At 38.8% G+C, this 23031-nt stretch overlaps 3 protein-coding genes across 7 annotated transcripts in view; 2 read left to right on the top strand and 1 right to left on the bottom strand.

Moving 5' to 3' along the window:
• The first annotated feature begins 307 nt into the window (after positions 1-307).
• On the top strand, positions 308-2097 carry LOC135593322 (putative pentatricopeptide repeat-containing protein At5g43820). Its single transcript, XM_065083286.1, has one exon. It carries the CDS (start codon positions 316-318, stop codon positions 1984-1986), a length of 1671 nt encoding a protein of 556 aa, XP_064939358.1. The 5' UTR covers positions 308-315; the 3' UTR covers positions 1987-2097.
• Positions 2098-7629: 5532 nt separating this feature from the next.
• On the top strand, positions 7630-8876 carry LOC135593323 (sex determination protein tasselseed-2-like). The gene is made up of 2 exons (XM_065083287.1): positions 7630-7789; positions 7902-8876. Exons 1-2 carry the CDS (start codon positions 7704-7706, stop codon positions 8728-8730), a joined length of 915 nt encoding a protein of 304 aa, XP_064939359.1. The 5' UTR covers positions 7630-7703; the 3' UTR covers positions 8731-8876.
• Positions 8877-11899: 3023 nt separating this feature from the next.
• Positions 11900-23031, bottom strand: part of LOC135593321 (E3 ubiquitin-protein ligase listerin-like) — a 35311-nt gene continuing 24179 nt past the window's right edge. For 4 of the 5 annotated variants that reach the window (XM_065083281.1, XM_065083284.1, XM_065083283.1 and 1 more), the window contains 7 exons: positions 21278-22085; positions 18390-19107; positions 17213-18297; positions 16672-17127; positions 14502-14732; positions 12799-13192; positions 11900-12394 (listed from right to left, as the gene is read on the bottom strand). In XM_065083281.1, coding sequence (XP_064939353.1) covers positions 12965-13192; positions 14502-14732; positions 16672-17127; positions 17213-18297; positions 18390-19107; positions 21278-22085 — 3526 coding nt within the window. In that variant the 3' untranslated portion in view covers positions 11900-12394; positions 12799-12964. The remainder of the gene's footprint in view (positions 12395-12798; positions 13193-14501; positions 14733-16671; positions 17128-17212; positions 18298-18389; positions 19108-21277; positions 22086-23031) is intronic. The other variant, XM_065083282.1, reaches the window with a different exon arrangement.

Below are 23031 nucleotides of genomic sequence, written 5' to 3'. Positions count from 1 at the left end.
CCCCTTTCTTTTATCATTTAATTAATAATTCAACTATTTACAAAATGAGTAAATTCTTTTATTATTTAATTAATGATATGCGTTGTTTCTTTGGTTAATACAATCGATGACGTTAGAAAATAAAAAATAAAATTAATTATTATACTTTTATAACTCTTAGGATCCAATTTTGTCAATTTTTAATATATAGAAGAAACTACGATGCGCGAAATTGAAGTCCAATTTGTACGTATCTGTCTTATATGATTCCGACACGTGGACGGACAGGATCATCCAACGTCCCCGCTTTAGTTGCCTGAGACTCGAAATCTGGTAATGGCGATTCTTCGAATTCTAGGGTTCCTTCGCCCTCTCCAAAGAAGCCGATGCCAACTCTCCGCCTTGTCCTTCGCTAGTCTTCTTCGATTCCTCTCCGTTGATCTTTGCGAAGGCTCTTCCGATCCTATTGAATCGAACACTAGCCTTTCCGAGCGATTCGTCCTCGAACAGCTATCGGAGCTCCTCTCTATCGATCCTGAACCTCCGAAAGCCCGCCTTTTTACTGAGAAACCAGCTCAAGAATCGGCTTTGATTAGCCTTCGAGATCGAATCCTCACGCCTGATGAGAAGCTCCGCGGGGTCTTTCTTCAGAAGCTGCGGGGAAGATCCGCCGTGGAGTCCGCGCTCTCCACCGTCGGCGTCGACCTGACGGAGAAGATCTTCGCCGATGTACTGAACAGGGGAAGTTGGAGCGGAGAGGCGATGGTCTCCTTCTTCGATTGGGCAATGCAACAGCCAAAGGTGACACCTTGCGTTGAAACGTATAACGTGATGTTGAAGGCGCTTGGCCGGAGGAAGTTCTTCGATTTTGTGGAAGAAATCTTGCTTAGAATGAAGAATGCTGGTGTCCAACCCAACGCAGAGACCGTGGAGATTCTGATGGACAGTTATCTTAGGGCTCGCCAAGTTTCTAAAGCAGTTCAGTTGTTCAGGGAGTTGGAGGAGATTGGAGCCAAGTGTAATTTGGAGTCTCTCAATATACTTTTGCGGTGCCTGTGTCGAAGGTCTCATGTCAAGGTTGCAAATTCTGTATTCAACACTACTAAAGGAGAAATTCCTTTTGATAATGCAACATATAATGAGATTATTGGTGGGTGGGCGAAGTTCGGTAGGCTTGACAAGGTAGAGCATTATTGGATGATGATGATGATGACCGATGGTTTGAGCCCTGATAGTGTTACGTTTAGCTACATCATAGAAGCATTAGGACGAGCTGGCCAGATCGATGATGCTGTGGATATTTTCGAGAAGTTGGAGGAGAGGGGCTGTGCTCGAGATACTATGACATACAATGCGATGATCTCTAACTTCATATCAATTGGAGACTTTGACAGATGCATTGAGTACTATAAAGGTATGACACAAAGCGAGTGTTTGCCAAACATCGATACTTATACCAAATTGATTGGTGCATTCCTCAAAGTTAGAAGAGTGGCTGATGCACTTGAACTGTTCGATGAGATGTTAGGTCAAGGAATTTTGCCCAGGACTGGGATGATTACATGTTTTATTGAGCCTCTTTGTAGCTTTGGACCTCCCCATGCTGCTATGCTTCTTTATAAAAAGAGTAGGAAAGCAGGATGTATGCTGTCTTTGAAAGCATACAAGCTTTTGCTTATGAGGCTTTCAAGGTTTGGTAAATCTGGAATGGTGCTGAAAATCTGGGAGGAGATGCAAGACAATGGTTTTGCTTCTGATAAGGAAGTTTATGAGTATATAGTCAATGTACTCTGCAATATAGGGCAGGTTGACAATGCTGTTCTGGTTGTGGAGGAATCACTGCACAAAGGTTTTTGCCTTGGTAGAATAGTTTATAGTAAACTAAACAACAAACTATTGGAGATGAATAAAATAGAGACTGCATACAGACTCTTTTTGAAAGTAAAAAATGCACGTCTCAATGCTAATTCACAGAGCTATTGGCGTGCAAATGGTTGGCACTTTTGACCATGGGTCCTATAAATTTTGACCATGAGTGCTTGTTCAGTTCTTATGCAATGCTAAATTGTTATTCACCCATTTGATAAAATTCAACCGCGATGAGGGGAATTATAGTGATTGTAAGTTCACTGTATATATGTTCATTGAGGTACCTTCATCCTTATGATTTGATAAAATCCAGCTGTTGAGGGAATGTGCCTTTAATTGCTTGCTAACGATTTGGAATACTAGACATGACAGTTTACAGACGTCAGGCCAAATCAGAACATCCTTTGTTAGTAAATCATTTCAAGAAGTTAGCTTATCCTTGTTGTGAACTTTTTCTCCCTTGAAATTTCTTCTTCTCTATCTTGTTTGCTCAAATTTTAACCTGTGGTAATCTAGGTTATCATGCAAGTGTTATGCTTTTCTAGACAAATTTTCAAAGTATCATGTTAAATTTATCCTGAAGTGCAATACTTTATCCAAGATAACTTTAAAGTTAAATCAGATAGTTTATGTATTCATTGTTTGCCAAGGACCTGCCTTTCTTCATATGGGAGTATCTAACGAAGTATATGGTGTCCAATCTTAATTATGGAATTGTTCTTGTGAAAGTTATTTACTACATTTTGACATTTGTGTTCATTGAAAATCAAGTATAAATTCCATTGAATATTCATCTAGATTATATCTGTTGTTTTTTATTTGCACTTTCTTGCTTTCTTTTAACAATTTTTCAATAATATGTCTGATGCTTCTACATGTCTATTTTCAGTCATATACAATGATTGATTTTATTCTCATTTTCTGCATGAACTAAAGTTTTCCAGTGTTTCTAGTTTATTCATGCAATGTGGAAAGTATTCTCAGGTTACTTTTTGCTTTTTACCTCTATGAAATTTTTGCATATGTTTGTCGTTTGCCATGTCTACTGTGTTTGTTTAATAAGTAACTACTCTCTCTCTCTCTCTCTCTCTCTCTCTCTCTCTCTCTATCCCTCCCTTTCTCCCCCATCTCAATAAGAAAACATTGCTAAATGTGAATTTCATCAATGAATAATATAAATTCATTTTTAGTTAATCGTGGTTCATTCAGTAAGATATTCAGTAATATAAACTCATTATTAGTTAGGCTTTTTTGTTTTCAGATTTCCTTTTCAGTTTAGCTTTATCTTATGGTGTTCTTAGACAGGGATCAACACTGTAAGAGATTGTTTGGTCACTTCAAATTTGTATCGTAAGTGTAAGAATTTATGATGTTAATTGCAACAAAATTCTACAGTCATTGTTTCTTCAGTCTCAGTGATCAGTGTTCTCAGTTACTCCTGATAGTGTCATTAGCATTGTCTATCAAAGATTAAGTAGTGCTTTGCATGTTGTGATGGAGAGTGGGGCTGCATGAAACTCGATTCCGATTTGTCTAAGCCAAGCATTTTTCAATGATCTGACCATACTCTTGGATGCTGCCAAATGCTATAAGAAACTGGACTTGCTCAAGACACAGAACGAAGGAATGGGGATGCAAGATGCTCCTGAAATTGTGCACTAGATATGTTGGAAGTTATATGTTCATTAGAGAAAATTTATGTTATCATGAATGGTTGTTGAAAAGACTGGAAAGATTCCTTTTTTTTTATTTCTCTGACCTGGCCAATGTATCCTCAATAAGAGAGATGCCTCGGTAAGGATTTTCCACAATGTTCACATCAGCTCGATTTTTTGGTTGGTATTTATTAATCATGAATCTTGTTAGTGTAACTTGCCATTTTTTCTTGCATTATGTCCGTGTGCTTGTGTTGGTCTTCAAGTTAAGCTACTCATGCTCATGCTTGTTTCTATTGGCTTTGTAACATCAGCCACACTTCTGTGTAAGTTCCGAACATAGAGGTGATCTTTCAATGATCTACTCTATTGGAAATGAAAACTGTGGAGCTCAATATTACTTCATGTACGATATTGCTCCTGAAGATAACAGTGCATCAAATGAGCATTTGCTTCCCTCTCAGCTACAGAATGAATTACCTCCTTGTCTGTAGAAACTCGATTTTGATGGATTTTGTATTAGCAAACATGATACTTCAAGGGTGTATGATTCTATATTGACAGCTGAGGTTTCTGCCATTTGTAATGAATTTCTGTGTGCTGCACATCATGAGATCAGTCAATTACTTGTGAAACTGATCCTCCAACTTCAATTATTTTGAATGATGGGAGAAGTGATTGGTTTTGGCATCTCCAATCTGTTCTTGGAGATTGCCCATCCTCGAGCAATAACTTGATGTGTGTCTACTTCATAGAGAAACAAATCAGGTGATCTACTTGTTACTGTTGAACATGTACAACAATATAATTGAAGCCTAAATAAAGCTTCAATATGATCGATTAAGCTTGGATTTGAAGGTGTCAAGTTATTGAAGCCTAATTGAAGCTAAAGTCGTCTAGCTAAATCATATCTTTTGATTCGATTACAAGTGATTGCAACCCTATTTCTCTGTCTGTGTTTTAGCAAATAAGGCCAGCCAAATTATAATCTATATTTCAGTCACAGAGTTGACATCAGAATGGGGTAATATTGTTTGTGTTTGTCTTGAAATGATGTTGTGCAATAATATTTTTGGGTGATGACAGGTGAGAGTGTAAGTTTTGGTTGCTGGTAGCATTGTGCCAATAACAATGTCAGCATATTTATCATCTTCATCCTCAAGAACATAAAAAAGAATTTAAAGAAAACAAAGTTGCTTATAATGTATCAAGTAGTGTCATATCTTTGATGACACTCTTAGTTCATGAGGCTCTCCTCGATACGAGATCAATTTGTATTTGTTCTTAAGACTCAAATATCGAATCATGATCTCAATCTTGCTGGTATGTCATACCAAGATTCGTTCTTGATAATGTCTTATGAGAATTCTAATGGATCATATTGTGCAATAAAAAGATTTGGAAAGCCAAATCTATATGATGTTCCACCAGCCTCGTCATGGAATAGTATGTATCAACCACCGGTTGTGCCATCGGCAGATGACGGTCCAGATTTGGGGGGTGTTGTGATCCATAAAGCATATTTTTTGTGCATGCATAAATGTGTGCTTCATCACATGTCATATTTTATAATGTCGTTCATGATTAATAAAATGAAAATAGCCTTTTCTAATGAGATTGTGTATCAGACTATATATACACGTATCGATGTCAGGGACCATTCCCTGCTACTGCTCCCAATACGCATAGGATTTGTTGAATAGATGGTATCTTTTTTTTTTATTCGAGAAACTTGTGGGGTTTTATTTTTCTTATTTTGTGTTTCTTCATTCCCTACTCATCTTTCATTCATGTTATTTTGATTTATGGAACTATCAAATATGTAATGGAACTTTCTAATTCAATAATCTTAATCTTCATTACGAAAATGACTCGAGCGATAGTTTATCAAGATGAATTTGTCGAGATCGTAAGAGAGGGTATCAAAGATAAATTTAATAGGATCATCTTTTGACACTCTAACTCAAATCATACCTTTAAATAGCTACTCTAAAGGAGAAAATTTTTTTATAGTGTTGAAACTATATCATTTTTATTTGAAAGTAATATAATAATTAGGATGATGGTAACATAATATAATGTGTCATTTTATTCGAACCTGATGCAGAATCCACATGTCAGATTCATCATTGGTGGAGGTGATAGACAGTTGAACACACATTAGAATGGCAAAAAGAAAAAAAAACAATTTGTGATGGATCACAAGATGAGACTAACTTTTCCAAATCTACTGACTTGGAAGGTTAATCCACCGTATTAGGTTCGAAGTAGGTGGTGTCAAAAAATCTTCTTCGGTCAGCAATGGAAAAGTCAGAGTCCGCGAGGATGTCAAACAACCGCAAGGAAGAAGCATCCTGCACGACTTTTCAGCTTCTTCTGAATGCTTTGGAGTTGCTTTCGTATACGTGTCTCAACTACTATGTGAGATAGGCTACAAACTTCCAGCTTCGCATCTCTCTTTTGTTCCAGAAGAGGAGATGCCAAACTTGTATCTTTTAATGGTGCATCACCACCAAGCTTGGTTGTCAGTGGAGGGAGGCATGACTACTGAAGAGCCAAATAATATAGTAACAGTAAAGCAAACCTAAGATTAAACAGTGACCAATGTTTGATTGATGAGACATTACCTTTGTTGAATACAAAAAGAAATGGTAAGACTGATATAACTTTTATGGGAATTAAGGCCCTAACACCTGAGGAAACTTGTCCTCCAAGTTTTCCTATAACTGAACATTTTCAACAGCCAATCCCAATAATTTTCTTACTGAAGTATAAAAATTAGAGGTTCTCATTCTTTTTGCTTGTTTTTGCTTCTGGTTTACCTCTGTGTTATATTTTCTTTTAACAAGCTAATACTATATATATATATATATATAATTTCTGGTGTAGCTTATTCTGGCTGATATCATTGTGTTTAGCATGAAATCTAATGGAACAAACTAGGAATAGATCACCCAATGAATACTATCTAGGAACACACATGGCACAAAATGGTACTGAAAGCCAATTTGCTGTAAGAAGGGATTCATGCTATAGATCTTTTTGTTCTGTTTACAGATCCATTGAGATGGGTATGATTGTTGTGCATGTCGAGGATGTTCAAATTTGGTAGAGATTATTCAGCATGATGCCGAGTGCAGGAAATCCAGTATAGATTAGCTGATGCTGAGACAACCACTAAGCCTTGCATAGATCTCATTCATGATGCCGCAACAAACATCATTCTCTCCACGCTCAGATCTAAAAGCTGGACAACTGAAGAAAGAAGATGGAATGCGTGCTCAAAGATTGAGAAGAGCACGCAAGAGCTGATCGCAGCAAAATCAAATTGAGATGGGATGTTTAAGCAGCAATGAAGGATTTGTGTTCAGTGTTCACCCTCTTCTGAGGTGTGGGAGCAGCTTGCACATATGACTGGAGTAAAGAGCCAATTGAATGACATCTGCAGCTCCACTCTCTGAAGATACAAACATCTACTGTTCTGAGGTGTGGTGCAACTTGCACACATTAATGACATCTCCAGCTCCACTCTCTGAAGACACAAACAGTGTTGCCTGGTAGTACGAAGCTCGCATTAGTTTATTGGTTTCTGCACATGACTGACCTTGTTATCCTCCCCTTGCTATGCTCTGCAAAGCTGACTGCTTGCTGGTAGTGTGACCTATACGCCACTCTCAGAGGGCTAAGCATCACTTCTCTTTTGCCGGAAAATATGGAGGAGGGGGAAACTAATTGTCTCAGTACAAACACAAGATAACAAGTGTTTGGTGTTGATGTGCAGCAGTTCAATTAATCCTCATACCAAACAATCGATCCGAGGGAGGTTGTCATTCCAGAAGAAGGAATGCAGGAAGGTGAAATCAATGAGCAAAAGTGGCCAAACAAATTGATTCCGTTGAATCTTTTAGAGACTCTTCATTCATTCCGACATGGTTGTCAAAGTCGAGATCCGCATGCGCATGAGGTTCAAAGTGTCAGAAAAGGGTGGATGGGAACTTTCTAAGAAGGAAGAAGGCCTTCACCTAAACCCTCTTCCCCGCCCCCCCCCCCCCCCCTCCCTTACGAAGCTTATCAACAAACACCCTCACTTCCCCCTATATATATACATCTCTCTCTCTCTCTCTATCTATCTATCTTGTTCAACATTTGCTCTCTCTCTCTCTCTCTCTCTCTCTCTCTCTCTCTCTCTCTGTGATCAGAATGCCTGCTGCTGAAGTGATGACTGAGAAATCCCATCAAGGGATGCATGTTCTTCCTTGGGAAGCTGGTACTCTTTTGCACAAAAGGTAGACTCTCTCTCTCTCTCAGAGACACACATACACTACATTACCTCTAGTAATGTTCTGGTAGTAGAGAAGCCTGAGACGATCCATGTGTGTTGTTGTTGACATTAAATAGGCTCGAAGGGAAGGTGGCGATCGTGACAGGCGGCGCCAGGGGCATCGGAGAAGCCACCGTGAGGGTCTTCGCGCGACACGGGGCGAAGGTCGTGATCGCCGACATGGAGGACGTGGCGGGCGAGTCGCTGGCCGCGTTGCTCGGCCCCTCGGTGAGCTTCATGCACTGCGACGTGAGGGAGGAGGCCGACGTCGAGCAGCTGGTGAGCAGCACGGTCGCCCGGCACGGCCGCCTCGACGTGCTGTGCAACAACGCGGGGGTGCTGGGCCGGCAGACGCGGCGGAGCAAGAGCATCGCGGCGCTGGACGCGGACGAGTTCGACGGCGTGATGCGCGTCAACGTCCGGGGGACGGCGCTGGGAATGAAGCACGCGGCGCGCGCCATGTTGCCCCGCCACGCCGGCTGCATCATCTCCGTGGCCAGCGTGGCCGGAGTCATGGGAGGCCTCGGCCCCCACGCCTACACCGCCTCCAAGCACGCCATCGTCGGGCTCACCAAGAACGCCGCCTGCGAGCTGGGCGCGCACGGCATCCGGGTCAACTGCATCTCGCCCTTCGGCGTCGCCACGCAGATGTTGGTGAACGCCTGGAGGGACGAGGACGACGGCGAGGACGGCATCGAGTTCGTGCCACCGCCGACGGAGGAGGAGGTGGAGAAGACGGAGGAGCTGGTGAGGGGGCTGGCCAATCTCAAGGGTGCAACCTTGACGGCCAGGGACATAGCCGAGGCAGCCTTGTACCTCGCCAGTGATGAGTCTAGATATGTGAGCGGCCACAACCTCGTGGTGGATGGAGGAGTCACCACCTCAAGAAATCTCATTGGGTTGTAGGTGGTACGGCGCTGAGCCAAAGCCACCACCACATCGTTTCTTTGTTCTTTTGTGCATCTCTCTTTCTTTCTCTGGCAAGAAATCGAAAGCTCCCAACACTGTTAGAACAAACATTGCAATGCAAGCATATTCTTGAATTGTTTGAATTCCTGCTTGTAGTCTGCTCACATTATCTCCAATGCAGTTGTTCTGCAGGTGAATGCAACGCTCCATGTTTCTTAATTTCTTCTGATCAGTTGCTTCTGCTAACATATCGAGTCATCCACTTCTTCATTCTTCAAGATTATTTTACTCATCGTTACAACACCTCATGAGTTGACTAATATTTACAGTGATATGCTTCTGTTTGTTCAGTGAGAGCAGAACCCCATTGAAGGTTTCGAGAAACAAAGAATACACATAATAGGAGAATAAAAGAAGTTGGTATAGAGAAAATAAGATCTGTGTTCATATCATTGTGGTTGTAAGGGAGAAAAAGCCCATCGAATTTTACTGCATAGGGAGTGAAATGTGTAGATTAAAAACCAAAGGAAGAAAGCAATGAAAGGCACTTTGGAACCAACCCAATTCAATTGCCCCACTTAAGATCACAAATAACAACTCTAGCAAAGTGACACCTCACTATGCAATTTCAACTATATTTACTGCACATGTCATTATTCTCACCATCGTCATGATTCAAATTTACGTTAAACTAATCGTAAATTCTCATCTTCATTGGGTTAAACACACACAAAAATTAATGGGACAGAGTCACTATGAACTCATCATCCACCGGAAAAGGTACTGCTGAAGCTGTGAAAAAGTGTCAGGAGCCAAGCTCGGAAACTGAGAGGCCTTTGTGGAGCTGTCATTGCTTTGGACGGTGAGTTAAGAAGCGATAAACACAAAAGGTGGCTTGATCAAAGTGATTGAATATATTATATACATCGGTACAAGGCTATGCATAGAGGACAAGACCTAGCATTTGATTTTTCACACTTGTGCAAACTCCCAGGGCTTGTCAACTCAAACATGTAGCCCACTCACTCCCTATGCCGCCTTCCATTGGCCACTGGGAACAATTTGCCATGAGGCCTTTGATTGTCATCTTCCTCATTCCCATTACTTTATCAACACAACCTCATTTTGACAGCTTGCTTCAGTGAGCTGAGCTTCGCTTCAGAATCTAGGGCTTGTAGCACGCCAATCGTACTTGTAGCTAAAGCCAAGAGAATCGCACCATTTTATTCATACAAAACTCGAGAGATCCAATTGCTTGAAAGTAAGCATCACCAGCTACAATCAAAAGCCTGTCTGCACTGTGCAGTGCAGGCGACTTGAAAGCAGTAAGGCTCTCCAACTCCTTACATTGTGGTGGAAGGGGATCGAGGACGGCTCGAAGTACACGAGGACTTGGAGGTTTGAAGCAGGCGGAACAGGAGAGATGATGAGGTGGTGGATCATGACAGGCATAAGAGATTGTGGTATCTGGCACGGTATGACCATATCTGAAGATAATGTTACTAAATGCCTTGACAAAATGATATGAACCTTCCTGCTCATCGCAGTATAATAAAAAGAACTCAACTATTAATCAAGTCCTTAAGCTGGAATGATGCAGCTTCACACCTGCTTAGCTTTTAAGCTGGAATAAGTATAGGAGAAATGGAGCTTTCACAAACTAATTGGAGATCAGGTGTTTTTATATTTGAACAGCTAAGCAACAGGTGTGAAGGAGCACAACATTGTGCTAAGAAGCTTAGCCTCAGTTCTATCAAATTATTATCTTTTTTGTCACTTGGAAGAGGCAATTTGATATGAGATTTAGCTGATCATTGTTGAAACTGTGGACAGAGGGATAATAGAAGCATGTGTATTGACATATGTATAATACGATCGGATCATACAGGAGAATCAAATCAATCTCACGGTTGCTGATATTATGTATGGCACACATTTATTTATTTGGTCAAGAAAAATAAGCAAATGGTTGGGTGGGTGATCGTTAGTTAGCAGTTTAATAACCGGAAAATTGACCTTAATCTCCTACCTCAGATCCAATTAAGCTGTTGATATCCCACAAGGTATCAGATTCAGATACGCCTTCAAACCCAATTTTAGTCGAATCCACCTCACTTTGGTTATCAGCTGCAGGACATGAAGGTGTATGGCATTTTTTTCTACCCAAATCAGTGGAAGTTTATTTTCCTCTATGTTTTCCTCAAGAAAATTGAAAAATGTAGATCACTTGAAGTGTTTTAAAGTTGGGGAAAAAAATTTCTTGAGTCAATTATATATGGTTTAATACATTGATTAGGAAATTATATGAATATTGACTCTAGTTCATGCTCAAAAATCGGGTAGATTGATGTTGAGATGCAAAATAGTGGGATCTTGGTCAACTTTAGATTGGACGACAATATGAAATTGCAGGATTGTTAATATCGATCCTGACTTGGTTCTTTATGCACTCAAGCTTATTCGATGTATATAATCCATCTTATTTCTTCAAATATTTTTTCGCCTATTAGCATCAACTCTATTTAAGCTGAATTGTAAGGCTCGATAACAGATCACTACCATTGATCTATTTACGTGTGAGAGACCACATCACTCATAAAACTATATAGCTTAATCAGTTTACATTATAATACATATATATATATATATATGAGTGAATTTTCAAAATAAACCTCTAGCTATGAAAATTTTTCACGAAACATCTCTGGACCCATTATCGCTTTTGCTCACTAATGCTCACAACCCTTACGCAAGGGCCACCGCAACTTTTGCTAACCTCGTTGACCCGACCCTACATTCATCGCCCGTGACCTATCGCCCATGACCTTAAGGAGAGAGCACTAAAAGCTATTGTTATCAATTGCAACACTTGCATGAGAGCCCACCATCGTCACCACCACCCACAACTTGACCTGGCTGTTGCTAGAACCACGGTGACCTTCGCACACACAAGGGCGAGTCCAACAAGGGTTGATAAGATCCACAAAGACAACGACAACCCTCACACTCCTTCCTCATGCAAGGGCCACAAACAAGCGCGAGGGTCGTGTAGAGGCAATGTAAGGCAACGATGCAAGACAAAGGAGACAATGGCCAAGGGCAAAAATGATAATTAATAAAAAATATTCTTTTTTTTTCCTAAATTAGGACACTAAAATACCAATGATATCAACACCACAATTCATACTTGATCTCTTTAAGTAACTTGATTCAGAACTAACTAGCACCTGAACTGTGAAGATAAAATTGTTTGGACGAGGGTTTTGGGGAGAGAGATGTATACATTTCAACCTGATTCATCCAAGTTGAACATATGACTGCTAACAAGCCACATATCATTAATCATAACGAGTATGGAAAATTTTATTCTCCTTACCCAGGATGATCCGAACAAATTGCTGTCGATCAAATACAACCAAGTTGGTGAAGCAGATTAGTGAGAATTCAAGTTTTGTGGATGGTCCAGAGAAGGATGCTCTCAGTTGCCATCAATGCAAATACCAACGATGACCGTGATGTGACTGATATGATTGTGATCTTCCGAGGGGGCTCGATGAAGAACTCCCAACTTCAAGAAGCGGGGCACGGGCAGCGAGAGTTTTTGCTGCTGCTGCAGCATTGTCTCCTGAATAGATTGTTTGCTTGAGATTAGTAATTGGATCTGCAGTAAAACCATAAATAAGAGCAGCTAAATCAGGGGCAGGCCAAACATTAGACAGGCTTCTACAACCTTGCACAAGATTATCTCAGCAAGAACATAAAAACAAAGTCTCGATTCAGATCATACAAAGGCAGATGTTATCAATATCAAATTGAGAAACAACAAGGCCAACGTTGAGATCATACTTCCAATGTTATCAATCGTACATGATAAATGTACCATTCTTTTCTCTTTTTTTTGGTCTTTTTCATGTTAGGTTTCTGCATGCTTGAATATTCTAAATTTACATTTAATTAAAACTAAACAAAAATAAAAGAAATTGTAAATAGTAAACCGGACTTTAACCCAAGGAAATGGAAACTGCAAAACCTGGCGTAGAGTTCAGGTCACAGGCAAAATTTTACCTATTCTCTTGAGAGTCCGGTTGTTGCTTTAAGAAATTCCATGACCGGCTGCATCTTCAAATGATTCTGAAGGCTGCTACAGTATGGTACATCTCCCCGGACAAAACTCATCCATATGATTTAGAACCGTATACCAAAGTATATACAATAACTGAAGCAACATAGATCAGAAAGGAGACTGGCACAATGGGCAAGTTGATTTATGAGAAGTTGAGAACCACTTGTAAAGGCAAGCAGAGTGAAACTTGTGCTTGCAAGTCTTGCAAGCAAGCCGAGGAAGACTGTGATTTGTGGTGTGGATTATGCTGTAACAGATAGGGCATTCCTCAACACCAAGGAACTCTTTGTCAAAATCGCTTTTCCAAATTAGAATTGCCTCGGCTATTGCACCATTCTGCATGCAGAAAAAAAAGACTTTATGATACCATATACATTTTAAAAGAAGAGGATGCACATATTTCATCACAGCTGGTCAAATTGGAAAACCAGGAATAGGACCCTTGGTCAGTCTGGTTTCACTCTCAATTATGTCAAAAATCCAAATTGAGCTGGGTCTGATTGGACAGTTTTCTAGTCCGAAAGAACCAGTTGATCCAACCAGACTCGGTTGATTACTAATGTCCCTATAAAGACTGAAAACTCTTGTTTATCTATTTGTTACAATCATTGCATAAAGAAATTTCTATCCTCTAGAATGTTAACAAAAGAATAGAATAAATCTAAAAGGGTCTGGAGACCTTGGAAGCAAGCCCTAAGTTGCTATTATCTATCTTGTTAAAGCCATAATTCTTAATATTTAATTTTAATTATATGTTATACGTTACTTTCATAATTTTGCATAGTCGTAATTTATGTTTTAATAAAACGTGATTCAGAGCAATAGGTCCACTGGTTCAAACACTAACTTAATGACGCAAGGCTTAGATGGGTCGCTGCTAATTACAATTCAAGACAACTGAATAAGAAGTTTAAAACTGTTTACAAGAATGAAACGATATCAACAAGCATTACAACTTATACCAGGGAACAGTTAAACCAAAGTAACAACGAAAACGTAAAAATATCTGTCACAGATAGCACAACAATTTTATTATTCTTAACTGGGTGCAGTGTCTGAATTGATAGTGGAATTTGCTTTCAATTATTAATCGATTCATATGAAATAAAAATGTAGCACCATCTAAACTCAATTCCATGCTTAACATTGTTTATAAAAGCCAATAGAAACTAGCAACCACCAAGGCCCTGTTAGGTTTGAGGAAAGGGGCAACCATGGGATCAAATTACATGGAAAGAGGTCTGCTATTAGTTTTTGATGCACCGTAGGTCAAGTACAAAAATCCACCTATATAATCGTCACCAATTTCCTGTACTTGACATTGGATCAGAAGCCACAAACCCAACTATGGAAGGTTAAACAAAGTATGAAGGGCGTAAATAATACTTAATTAAAACAAATGTGACTTCAATCTACTGGTATATATTTTTAATAGTATGAACAAATTTAAGGTTAATTCATTTAATGTATTTTAAAGCCAAATAAACATAACCTAAAAACCAAGCTAAGTATTTTATGATCCAACCTAATCATAGCCAAATGAACATGGGCAATAGAAAGAAAACAATATAAGGTTATAACTAAATATAATAGAACATAAAATAAAGAACATAAAAACTAAGCACAAAGCTGGATAGTGCGTGACCTGATTACGAATGAATGCTGTCAATGACAACAGCCACTTTCGTTGTCTTACTTCACTAATACCCAGACTTCTTGTGCACTCTACATCCACTGGGCGCAAGGGGTAAGAACTCGGAAGGCGAATTACAAGATCCATCCCTGTCTCTTCTTTTTTATAAGTAGCAATTATCTCAGATGCTGACCTATTTACACTAACTGAAAAGTTCTCATCTGCAAAGACAGTTGCTTTTACCTGCACCAACCAAAAGAAAGTTCACGAGGTGTAATGTTAGCGAAGTTCTCAAGTAACAGCAGTTTAAAGCTAGCTACTGCATTTTTTAACACTAGGACTGTCTATGAAGAAGAAAATTTTGGTCAGGGTTGCTTTCTCAGCAAAGAGAAGCATACTTATCATTTGTACCCATACATAACAGAAATATAAATGCATATTTTGAATGACAATAGAAACTAAAAAGAAATTACTTCTTCTTACATTCAGGATGCATTAACCATTCCAAACAGTAATGATTTCCCAAGTTTCAGTAATGGGGTTATCAGTGGGTAGTACTTGTGGCCAAGATTCGTAATTTTATATCGTACCGATGTATTGAGCTTTGCTCGGTATGATACGGTATGAGCGTACCGAGCAATACGCCAAGGTGTACCACTCGATATATATATATATATAGGAGGCGTTCGTTGCCTCGACGACGTCGCCTCTTTTTCTTCTCCTCGTTGCGTCAAACAAGGAGAAGAACGTGGTCTTCTCCTCATCTGCGGCGTTCAACGAAGACGTTGAAGGCTGCAGATGTCTCTGGCCTTCGGCGAAGAATGCGGCGAAGAAGCCGAGCCCCACCTCTCCGTTACCTCCTGGATCGGGATCATTGAGGGAAGGCGACACTAGATCAGGAAGCATCGTGGTTCTCCCGATTCTCCCTCTTCCTCGAGCGCCTTCTCCCTCGCCATAGCCAGGTTGATACCGTCCGGTAGTGGGCTGTCCGCGTACCGGTCTACTAACGGACCGGTATGTATCACCCAATATGGGCAGTATCATTCAAAATTAAAATCCTTGCTTGTGGGTACATAAATATTTTGACCATGAAAAAAAAGGGAAGTGTCGTTGATTCATCCTAAAAGTGCAAATATCAGACTTTACATATTTCACCAACACTTACTTGCTTGGTGACCTTTACTAATCAAAATCTGTCCAAATTTGTCAAAGCTCAGTACATTTGAGTTCTTAATTTATCAACGGCAGATGGATCAACTCTTAAATTAATGTGGCATAAGGCAGATAAAAAATGAACTTGGTTTCGATTGTTATTTTTAATGAGGGTAATTCACTAAAATTAACATCTGCCAAACAGTAACACCAATAATACGTAATACACATCTTTTATTACATTGATACAATTACTGGACACTTCTTTCCTTTCAAAAACACATCACAATATCTCTTTAAACTCTATCATAAACTTTTCTGAGTTGAATAAAAATCATATGCAAATTTTTTCTCTATATATTTCTTCATAACTAAATAAAGAAACAATTTCCATGGTTGATCTTTGATACATAAAACAAAATTGATCCTGAAAATACATGTAAAATCTTATTCTTTCTTAAATTATCATATTCCCGAAAGTTCGTAGGACAACTCATCAGCTTATATCCTTCGTAATTAAAGAAACTTTGAATAAACCCCCTCCCCTCCCCTCCTCTCTCTCTCATTTTTATATACAGATCAGACATTCTTTTAATTTAAAAAATTTGTTAAATCAACTATTCAATTTGCAGAAGTGACTCCTAATAGGGGCTTCTCTTTTTCAAGGGAAGAAAACTTCAAGAAACCACAACTTGGTTCATAAGTTCCCTAAAAACCTAACTTGTGTTACCTTTGAGCATTCTCAATTCATTTCCAGCTTGGGGATTTTCTCCACATTAATCCCATCCAAAAATATACTTAAAGTAAGTCTTTAGATGAATGAAAAACAGAAGCAAAAAAGAATAATCAAGTCTTACAACTTGGTTCAGAAATTTCCTCAACCCTTAAAACCCAATCTGTGTTACCTTTGAACAATATGAGAGTTTGTTTCCAGCTTGGAGCCTTTCTCCTTAAAGGACAATTTAATTGAACTATGTGCTTAGATGAATAAAAAACAAAGCGCAACAAACTTTTTGACGAACAAAATTACCTGGGAGAATTCATTCAAAAGGAGAGGAGGACTGCACCAAGCTTTAGTAAAGGACTCGATCACAGTTAACAGAGAACGGTCACGTAAGCTAGAAAACCAATTGCGCACATAAGAAGGAAGACGATGAATCATCATTCCATATATTGAACCAGCAAGTGAAGCCACTGTCTCATTTCCAACAGGCCAAAGTGACTGTACATATAATGTCAACGAGCATGTTGTAATCGAATGCTTAGCAGCATTGGCAGCTTTAGAAGCTTCAACTACTAGCTCAAGTTCCTTCTTCTTTAGATTACTTGCACCAATCTTCAAAGGAATGTGTTGGAAAATGCAGTCTAATATCATTGGACTAATAGAGTCCTGTATGTGTTGGACAATTTTTTCCCTAGCTTTGGAAGAAGATGGAAATGAATTTAGACATGAAAGCAGTAAAGCCCAGGCAATAAAGAGATTTACCTGCAAATTGACACAAGACAAAGCTGCTTTCAATGCATAACAGCAAGATGATGATAAACATAGAAGATAAATAACACAACATTACCCTATCTTGTGATAACAAGTCCATTTTTAGAAGCTCGGCACTTGGTTTTTGGATCAGAGAGGATAACTCATCTCTAAAAGAGAAAATTCCTTCTGTAGATAATTCAACATTTGATGAGAGGTCTGACTCCACAAACAAATTACCTTCTCCTTCTAGACTACTTTCTTTAGCAAGTGAAAGATGACACATAGGCTCAGATGAAAGTAAACTGTAAGCGGCAAACTGTAGATATGAAATTGGTCTCGATGAGAAAAGAATAGCATACAACGCATTGATGGAACCCTTGCTAAGACCCCAAAGTTCCATTGACTCTGCTGCTGCACTTTTCACATGTTTAGGAGAGTTACTAACAAATGAGGCAACTAGACCCCAAAAATATGAATAAGGAAGTCTACTTGAAGCTACAATAGTTGAAAACACCTCATTGCACGACATTGCAATAGCCTCCGTAGCACCAGTTGCAAAAAACAACCTCAAGATACTTGCCATAATTCGATCTTTCATGTCTGCCCACTTTCCTAGTCTTAACAGGTGCAAAGCATTGGTACTGTCTGTTTTGTGTTCTTCAAGCTGTGAGACAAGACGGAATATAACCAAAGCAGTTGTGGATATACTTATTATCAATGAATCATAAGCCTGAACTGATAGTTCAAGTTTCTTTGCAGTATGTTCCAAGTCATCAGTAGTTGTATAATGGACTATTGCATCATCTATGCTCTCTGCTATTTCCTCCATCAACAGAACAGACAATTCAATCCACCTATGTGATTTATCCAACACATAATTCCAGTCATCTTCAACAAATTCCTGCCAACAATACCCAACTGAAACTGCTGTTAGCTTTGCGTGATGAATCTGCACCAACAATGAAGAAACTAAATCTCCACTAGAGGAAGAAATAGGAGATATCTGATCAATGGCTGCAGAAGCATCATAGCAGTACAGCTGCTTTCTGAATAAACTCAGAAGCAAAGATGACTCATTATTGCTGGCATGCCTCAGCAAGTCAACAATAGAATTTCCAGTTTCCAATGTTGTCCTTAGAGGAAAACAAGATATGACAACTTGGATCCATTCACCAACATCTGCAATAAAGTCTCAACAGTTACACCATGATATGAATAGTGCTTAATTGTCTTTAATAAACAGCTTAACAGAAAGAACAACATGCACTTACTTTGTTCTGTTTTTCCCAAGCATAAAGATGGAAAAGAAAGAGATTTTTCAAGCCAACTTATGATATATGTCCTCACTAAATTGTCTTCTGTAGATGATAGTGAAATATTTGCAATTGCATCAGTAGATTCCGAGCTTTCTAGCAATGATTGAATAGTAATACTTATAACAAAAGGAAGAACTCTGAGACATGACTGATCTATGGAGGTGTCCATGAAAAGTCTGTCCACTAGTTGTTCAAATAATACAATAGCTGCAAAATTTCCCCCAACCTTTTCATCGACAAACATAGAAGAGAGCATGGAAACTAGGCCACGCAAAAATGGATCATTAATTTTCTCAGAGTCATTATGTGGAACCTTCCATGAATCAAAAGATATCCATTGATCATAACTGCCATGCATAATGGTTCCGTCAAGCAACATATTGATGATAGAAGATGTAACATTTGCTTCAGGTATAGATGCTTCAGTTTTTGCATATTTGTTCAGCAATGGTAGGAATGACTCTGTAACACTGCTCTCTTTCCAATCCCATGAGCAAAGCATTTCAGCAGCAAGCCACTCCCGTTTGTAAGGAGATGGGAAGGATGAAACAATCTCAGTGTCTGGTGATGCTACTGAAGTACAAGTCTCTGTAAAACCAGCAATTACTATGTTGACTCCAAGCCTTGCAATAAGCTTGTCAACAAAAGCAACAAATCTATAATTACTGTGTTCCTGCATCAGTCCAGTCAACACATTGAGTTAATAATGGGTACTGTATGATTAGGTCATCAAAAGAATGTGGCAAAATAATATTACTAAGAAGATCTTAAATAGCATTGACAAAAAGAAACTGATTGATAAGTGCTAATAAAAGCATGGATGTGCATTTCTATAAATAAGGATATTAAACAATGACTTATAAAGATGATACTTAGGACTCACAGTAAAGGAACGCATAATCCATCAAGAAAGCATTTGTTCAAGTGCAAAAATTCACTGCTAAAAACCAAAATATTGATTCAACAAAGATAATTAGCATGTTAATCACATGGGATAAAAATGGCTAAGCACTTCCTAACAACCAAAAGAACAACCAAAAAGCAATGAGCATCTATTCCAACCAAAAGAATGAACTTCAGTACCGGTACTTGTTTTAATGGAAGGATAAGTCTACCTCATATTTAACAGTGCCCCAAGTATCACGAGAGTTTTAAACAAATTTAGTCCAAACAGAGAAAAGCAAAAGAAAATATGAAAACTACTTAAAAACAGAGATTCACTCCTTTTGACCACTCCCATCATTTATAGCTATTATCTGTACTTAGACTTTGCTTCGAACCAAAAGATCATCACCTCCTATCCTCGAAGCACATTATGGAGATTCATAACTGTTCTATTGTGTTCATCTGCAATTTGTTTAGCTTATCATGCTCCAAGAAACACAACAAATTTAATGCACATATATATTACCGAGTAATGTAGAGAAAACATATCCTCCAGAAAATGGATTTGGGATTTTAGCATGTTTCGAAGATATTTTTACAAGATGATACAATTTATACAAACATCAGAGATGTTCAAATACTGAAAATTGACCAGATAAAATTTATTGAAAACTAATAAGTACTATGTTACCAGGAAGTTCTTGGTGTCATCAAAGTCATGCCAACTTGTCAAGAATCTAGAAAGTTCTAATATACATCAAAACAGTGTCTGTCATACCGAATCGTATCACCCGGTACGGGCGGTACATACCGGTCCGACAGGCCAGCGGTACGCGGACCGCCCGGTACCGGTCCGCACTGTAGCAGTGCTACAGTGCTCGGTACACCTGGGTGTACCACTCAGTACACCGTACCGTACCGGTACCGAGCCCAGATCGAAATACCGGTACGGTACGGTATTGCGAACCTTGCATCAAAGTGAGGTTTTAAATATGGATCAACCAGTATGCATTAACCGGTCCAACCAAGAAGCATTCATTATTATCTTCTGCTATTCTATTAACCATACCAAGCAGTGCCGGCTGATATACCATCTAGTGTATTGCTGCAGCAGCGATTTCATAAGATACCAGTATTGGACAGGTATTTAAAACCTTGCTTTTGAAAAACCACAAACCAGCCATTTATGCTCTGTAATATACACATACATCTGATACATCTAAAAACACAGATATATAAACAGTAAGTATGGTTATCCATGTCCTAATATATTGCTGTCATTTTCTGTTGCAATGCATTATCCATGACAAGCTTCCTTATAACGTTGGATGATTCCTCATAAATTGTATGTTTCCAACATAATTATGCAGTCACACTAAGTGTGACTCGAGCTCAATTTGCATTTATTTTTTCAGAACAAAGGGCAAGCAAATAGCAATCTTGGAACTTGTCTTACTTCCTGTAATAACAGGCTGACATTCCACATAAGTTGAACTCATTTTCAATGGACCATGATATACAATTAGCCTCTGTATTACAACAATCATATTTTCTTTACAGATAGATTTTTGTGGTACCTAACGAAATAAATAATAACATCACTCTGGCAAAAGAAAAAAAGTTTAAATCCTAGGTCATAAAAGAATGACAGATGCACGATGCTGCAATAAGATGAATGCCACCACATAAAATTTCATATGGACACTGACATCACATGTAATCATCACAAAGAAAAGATCCTAACAAAGAACTTTCAGGGGCATATATGCATATGTTGAAGCATCAAATTCTAGAATATGTTCCTCTGACAAGAATGCATGCCCAAATCCAGCTTTCTCAAGGGTATAACAGGACAATAAATATTATGCAGGCTTACATATGCAATTACTGTTTCCCAGCAAGCAAAAGACAGATCAACTAAAAAAATGTAGCCTATAATAGCTTTCAATGTTCCTTACATTAATGCCTGTGGAAGTTGCCTCTTGGAAGGTTGCCAATATGCTGCCACGGCGGATGAATGGTTTGACCCACAATGGCCAAGATTTCCCCTCAGACAACAATTGATCCAACAAAATTTGCAACTCTTCTTTGTTATGGCATATTATTTCTAAAATATCCAGCATCCATTCGCAACATGAATGAGATATTTCAGGAGCAACTAAATCATCCGTGTCAAGTAGCACAAACCTTACAGTCTGTACTATAATGTTTCCCAACCTTGATCGAGTATCTGCACTCAAGCTTTTCCAGAAAGAACTACTTATAGTATGGCGAAGAGCATGTATTTTTCTTCCCAAATTTAACATGGCATCATCCTGCTCCTTGGAATCATTGCTAATAACATTTTGTGCTGCACAGACTGAGACATCAATATCAGTGGTATTTTTCAAACCCTCTGAACTATCATCCTGGCAAACCTGAGATGTGATACTATATTGCCAATCAACAATGAATAATGCTGCTAAAATAGAAGAAACCAAACTGCAATTCTTATCAATTATATTCAAACAATAGATGCTACCCTTGAGAACTTCAAAAGCAAATTGGGCCATTGCAAACCTCGTTGAGAAAGATGGCTCTTGCAATTTCAGTAAATCCTTAGACTCAGAACATTGAAACAAAGAGCAAGCAAACTCTGCCCAACAAAATGAAAATGAGGTAAGGAATGATGCCAAGTTTTTCAGAATCTCCTCCCATACAATAGTACATGCTTCTTCAGATAGAAAACACACTTGATCATCTTCAACAGAGCCTCCAAGTACCGCACTGCATGATATAATTATTCAGGAAGCAAGCTTATCATCATACAAGTGAATGTGATAAAAGGAAACAACATGTAACCAGAGTTCTCTCTCCCTCCTTTACTAATGTGCATATTAGTCAACAATGACAGGTTACATCACTGCAAACTGCACACTGTCATCTATTGATGACATTATGAGCTGCTAATTCACTTATCTTTGACCCTACTAATTTAGGAACTCAGAATGCTCACATTCTTTGGACAGTTTCTTTTGAGAAGCTTGATAGTGTAGATCTAAAATCTGATATACATCCTACTGGTTTGCTCACTATTGCACAATTGATAAGGTGCATGAAGTTCAAATAATACTTATAAGAAAAACTGATTATTATCTCCATACGCATGAATAATCTAATTGATTTAACCAGACCTATGAGTACACTTGTATTACTATGATCTCAAAGCAAATCAGCTACAATCCCATAAACATCGCTTTCAGCCAACTAAAACCTTGTACCACTGACTTCACAGGAATACAGCAAACACTCAAACCAGATCAAGAATGTTTTCTAAATCCAATCAAAATGCAGAAATAAAGCATAACTGCTGATAAAGAATGCACTTTAATAGTGTCCATAGAATGAAGGAATATAAGACAAAATATCTCTAGTGAATAGAATTTACTGATGTAGGAATGTGTCCTATCGTCAACACAGGGGCTTACGTAACTAATGCTCCAAAATGTGGTTCATTCAGAGTTTCAGACATTCCATTATGTGCTACTATTAGATATGTGGTGGTAAATGCCACTGCATAACACCATCGATAAGCAGAACATGCCATACATCTAGACTATGCAGCCACAAATATTACACCAGGTTCCCTTCTCTATTAACGTTTTTACAAGTGCTATTATTGTTATCATACTATCACACATTGCCATGATCTCTAGACCATTACCCACTCCAT

This window comes from Musa acuminata, chromosome BXJ1-9 (assembly GCF_036884655.1).
Source record: "Musa acuminata AAA Group cultivar baxijiao chromosome BXJ1-9, Cavendish_Baxijiao_AAA, whole genome shotgun sequence".
Classification (NCBI taxonomy): Eukaryota; Viridiplantae; Streptophyta; class Magnoliopsida; order Zingiberales; family Musaceae; genus Musa; species Musa acuminata.
Note: the sequence above shows the minus strand (reverse complement) of the source record. Positions and strands in the feature narration are given on the sequence as shown.

What these genes read in the sequence shown, in the direction of transcription:
- LOC135593322 (XM_065083286.1), top strand. Translation starts at nt 316, where the DNA reads ATGGCGATTCTTCGAATTCTAGGGTTCCTTCGCCCTCTCCAAAGAAGC.
- LOC135593323 (XM_065083287.1), top strand. Translation starts at nt 7,704, where the DNA reads ATGCCTGCTGCTGAAGTGATGACTGAGAAATCCCATCAAGGGATGCAT. An exon ending in GGTACTCTTTTGCACAAAAG is followed by an intron (nt 7,790 to 7,901) that starts GTAGACTCTCTC and finishes GACATTAAATAG; the next exon opens with GCTCGAAGGGAAGGTGGCGA.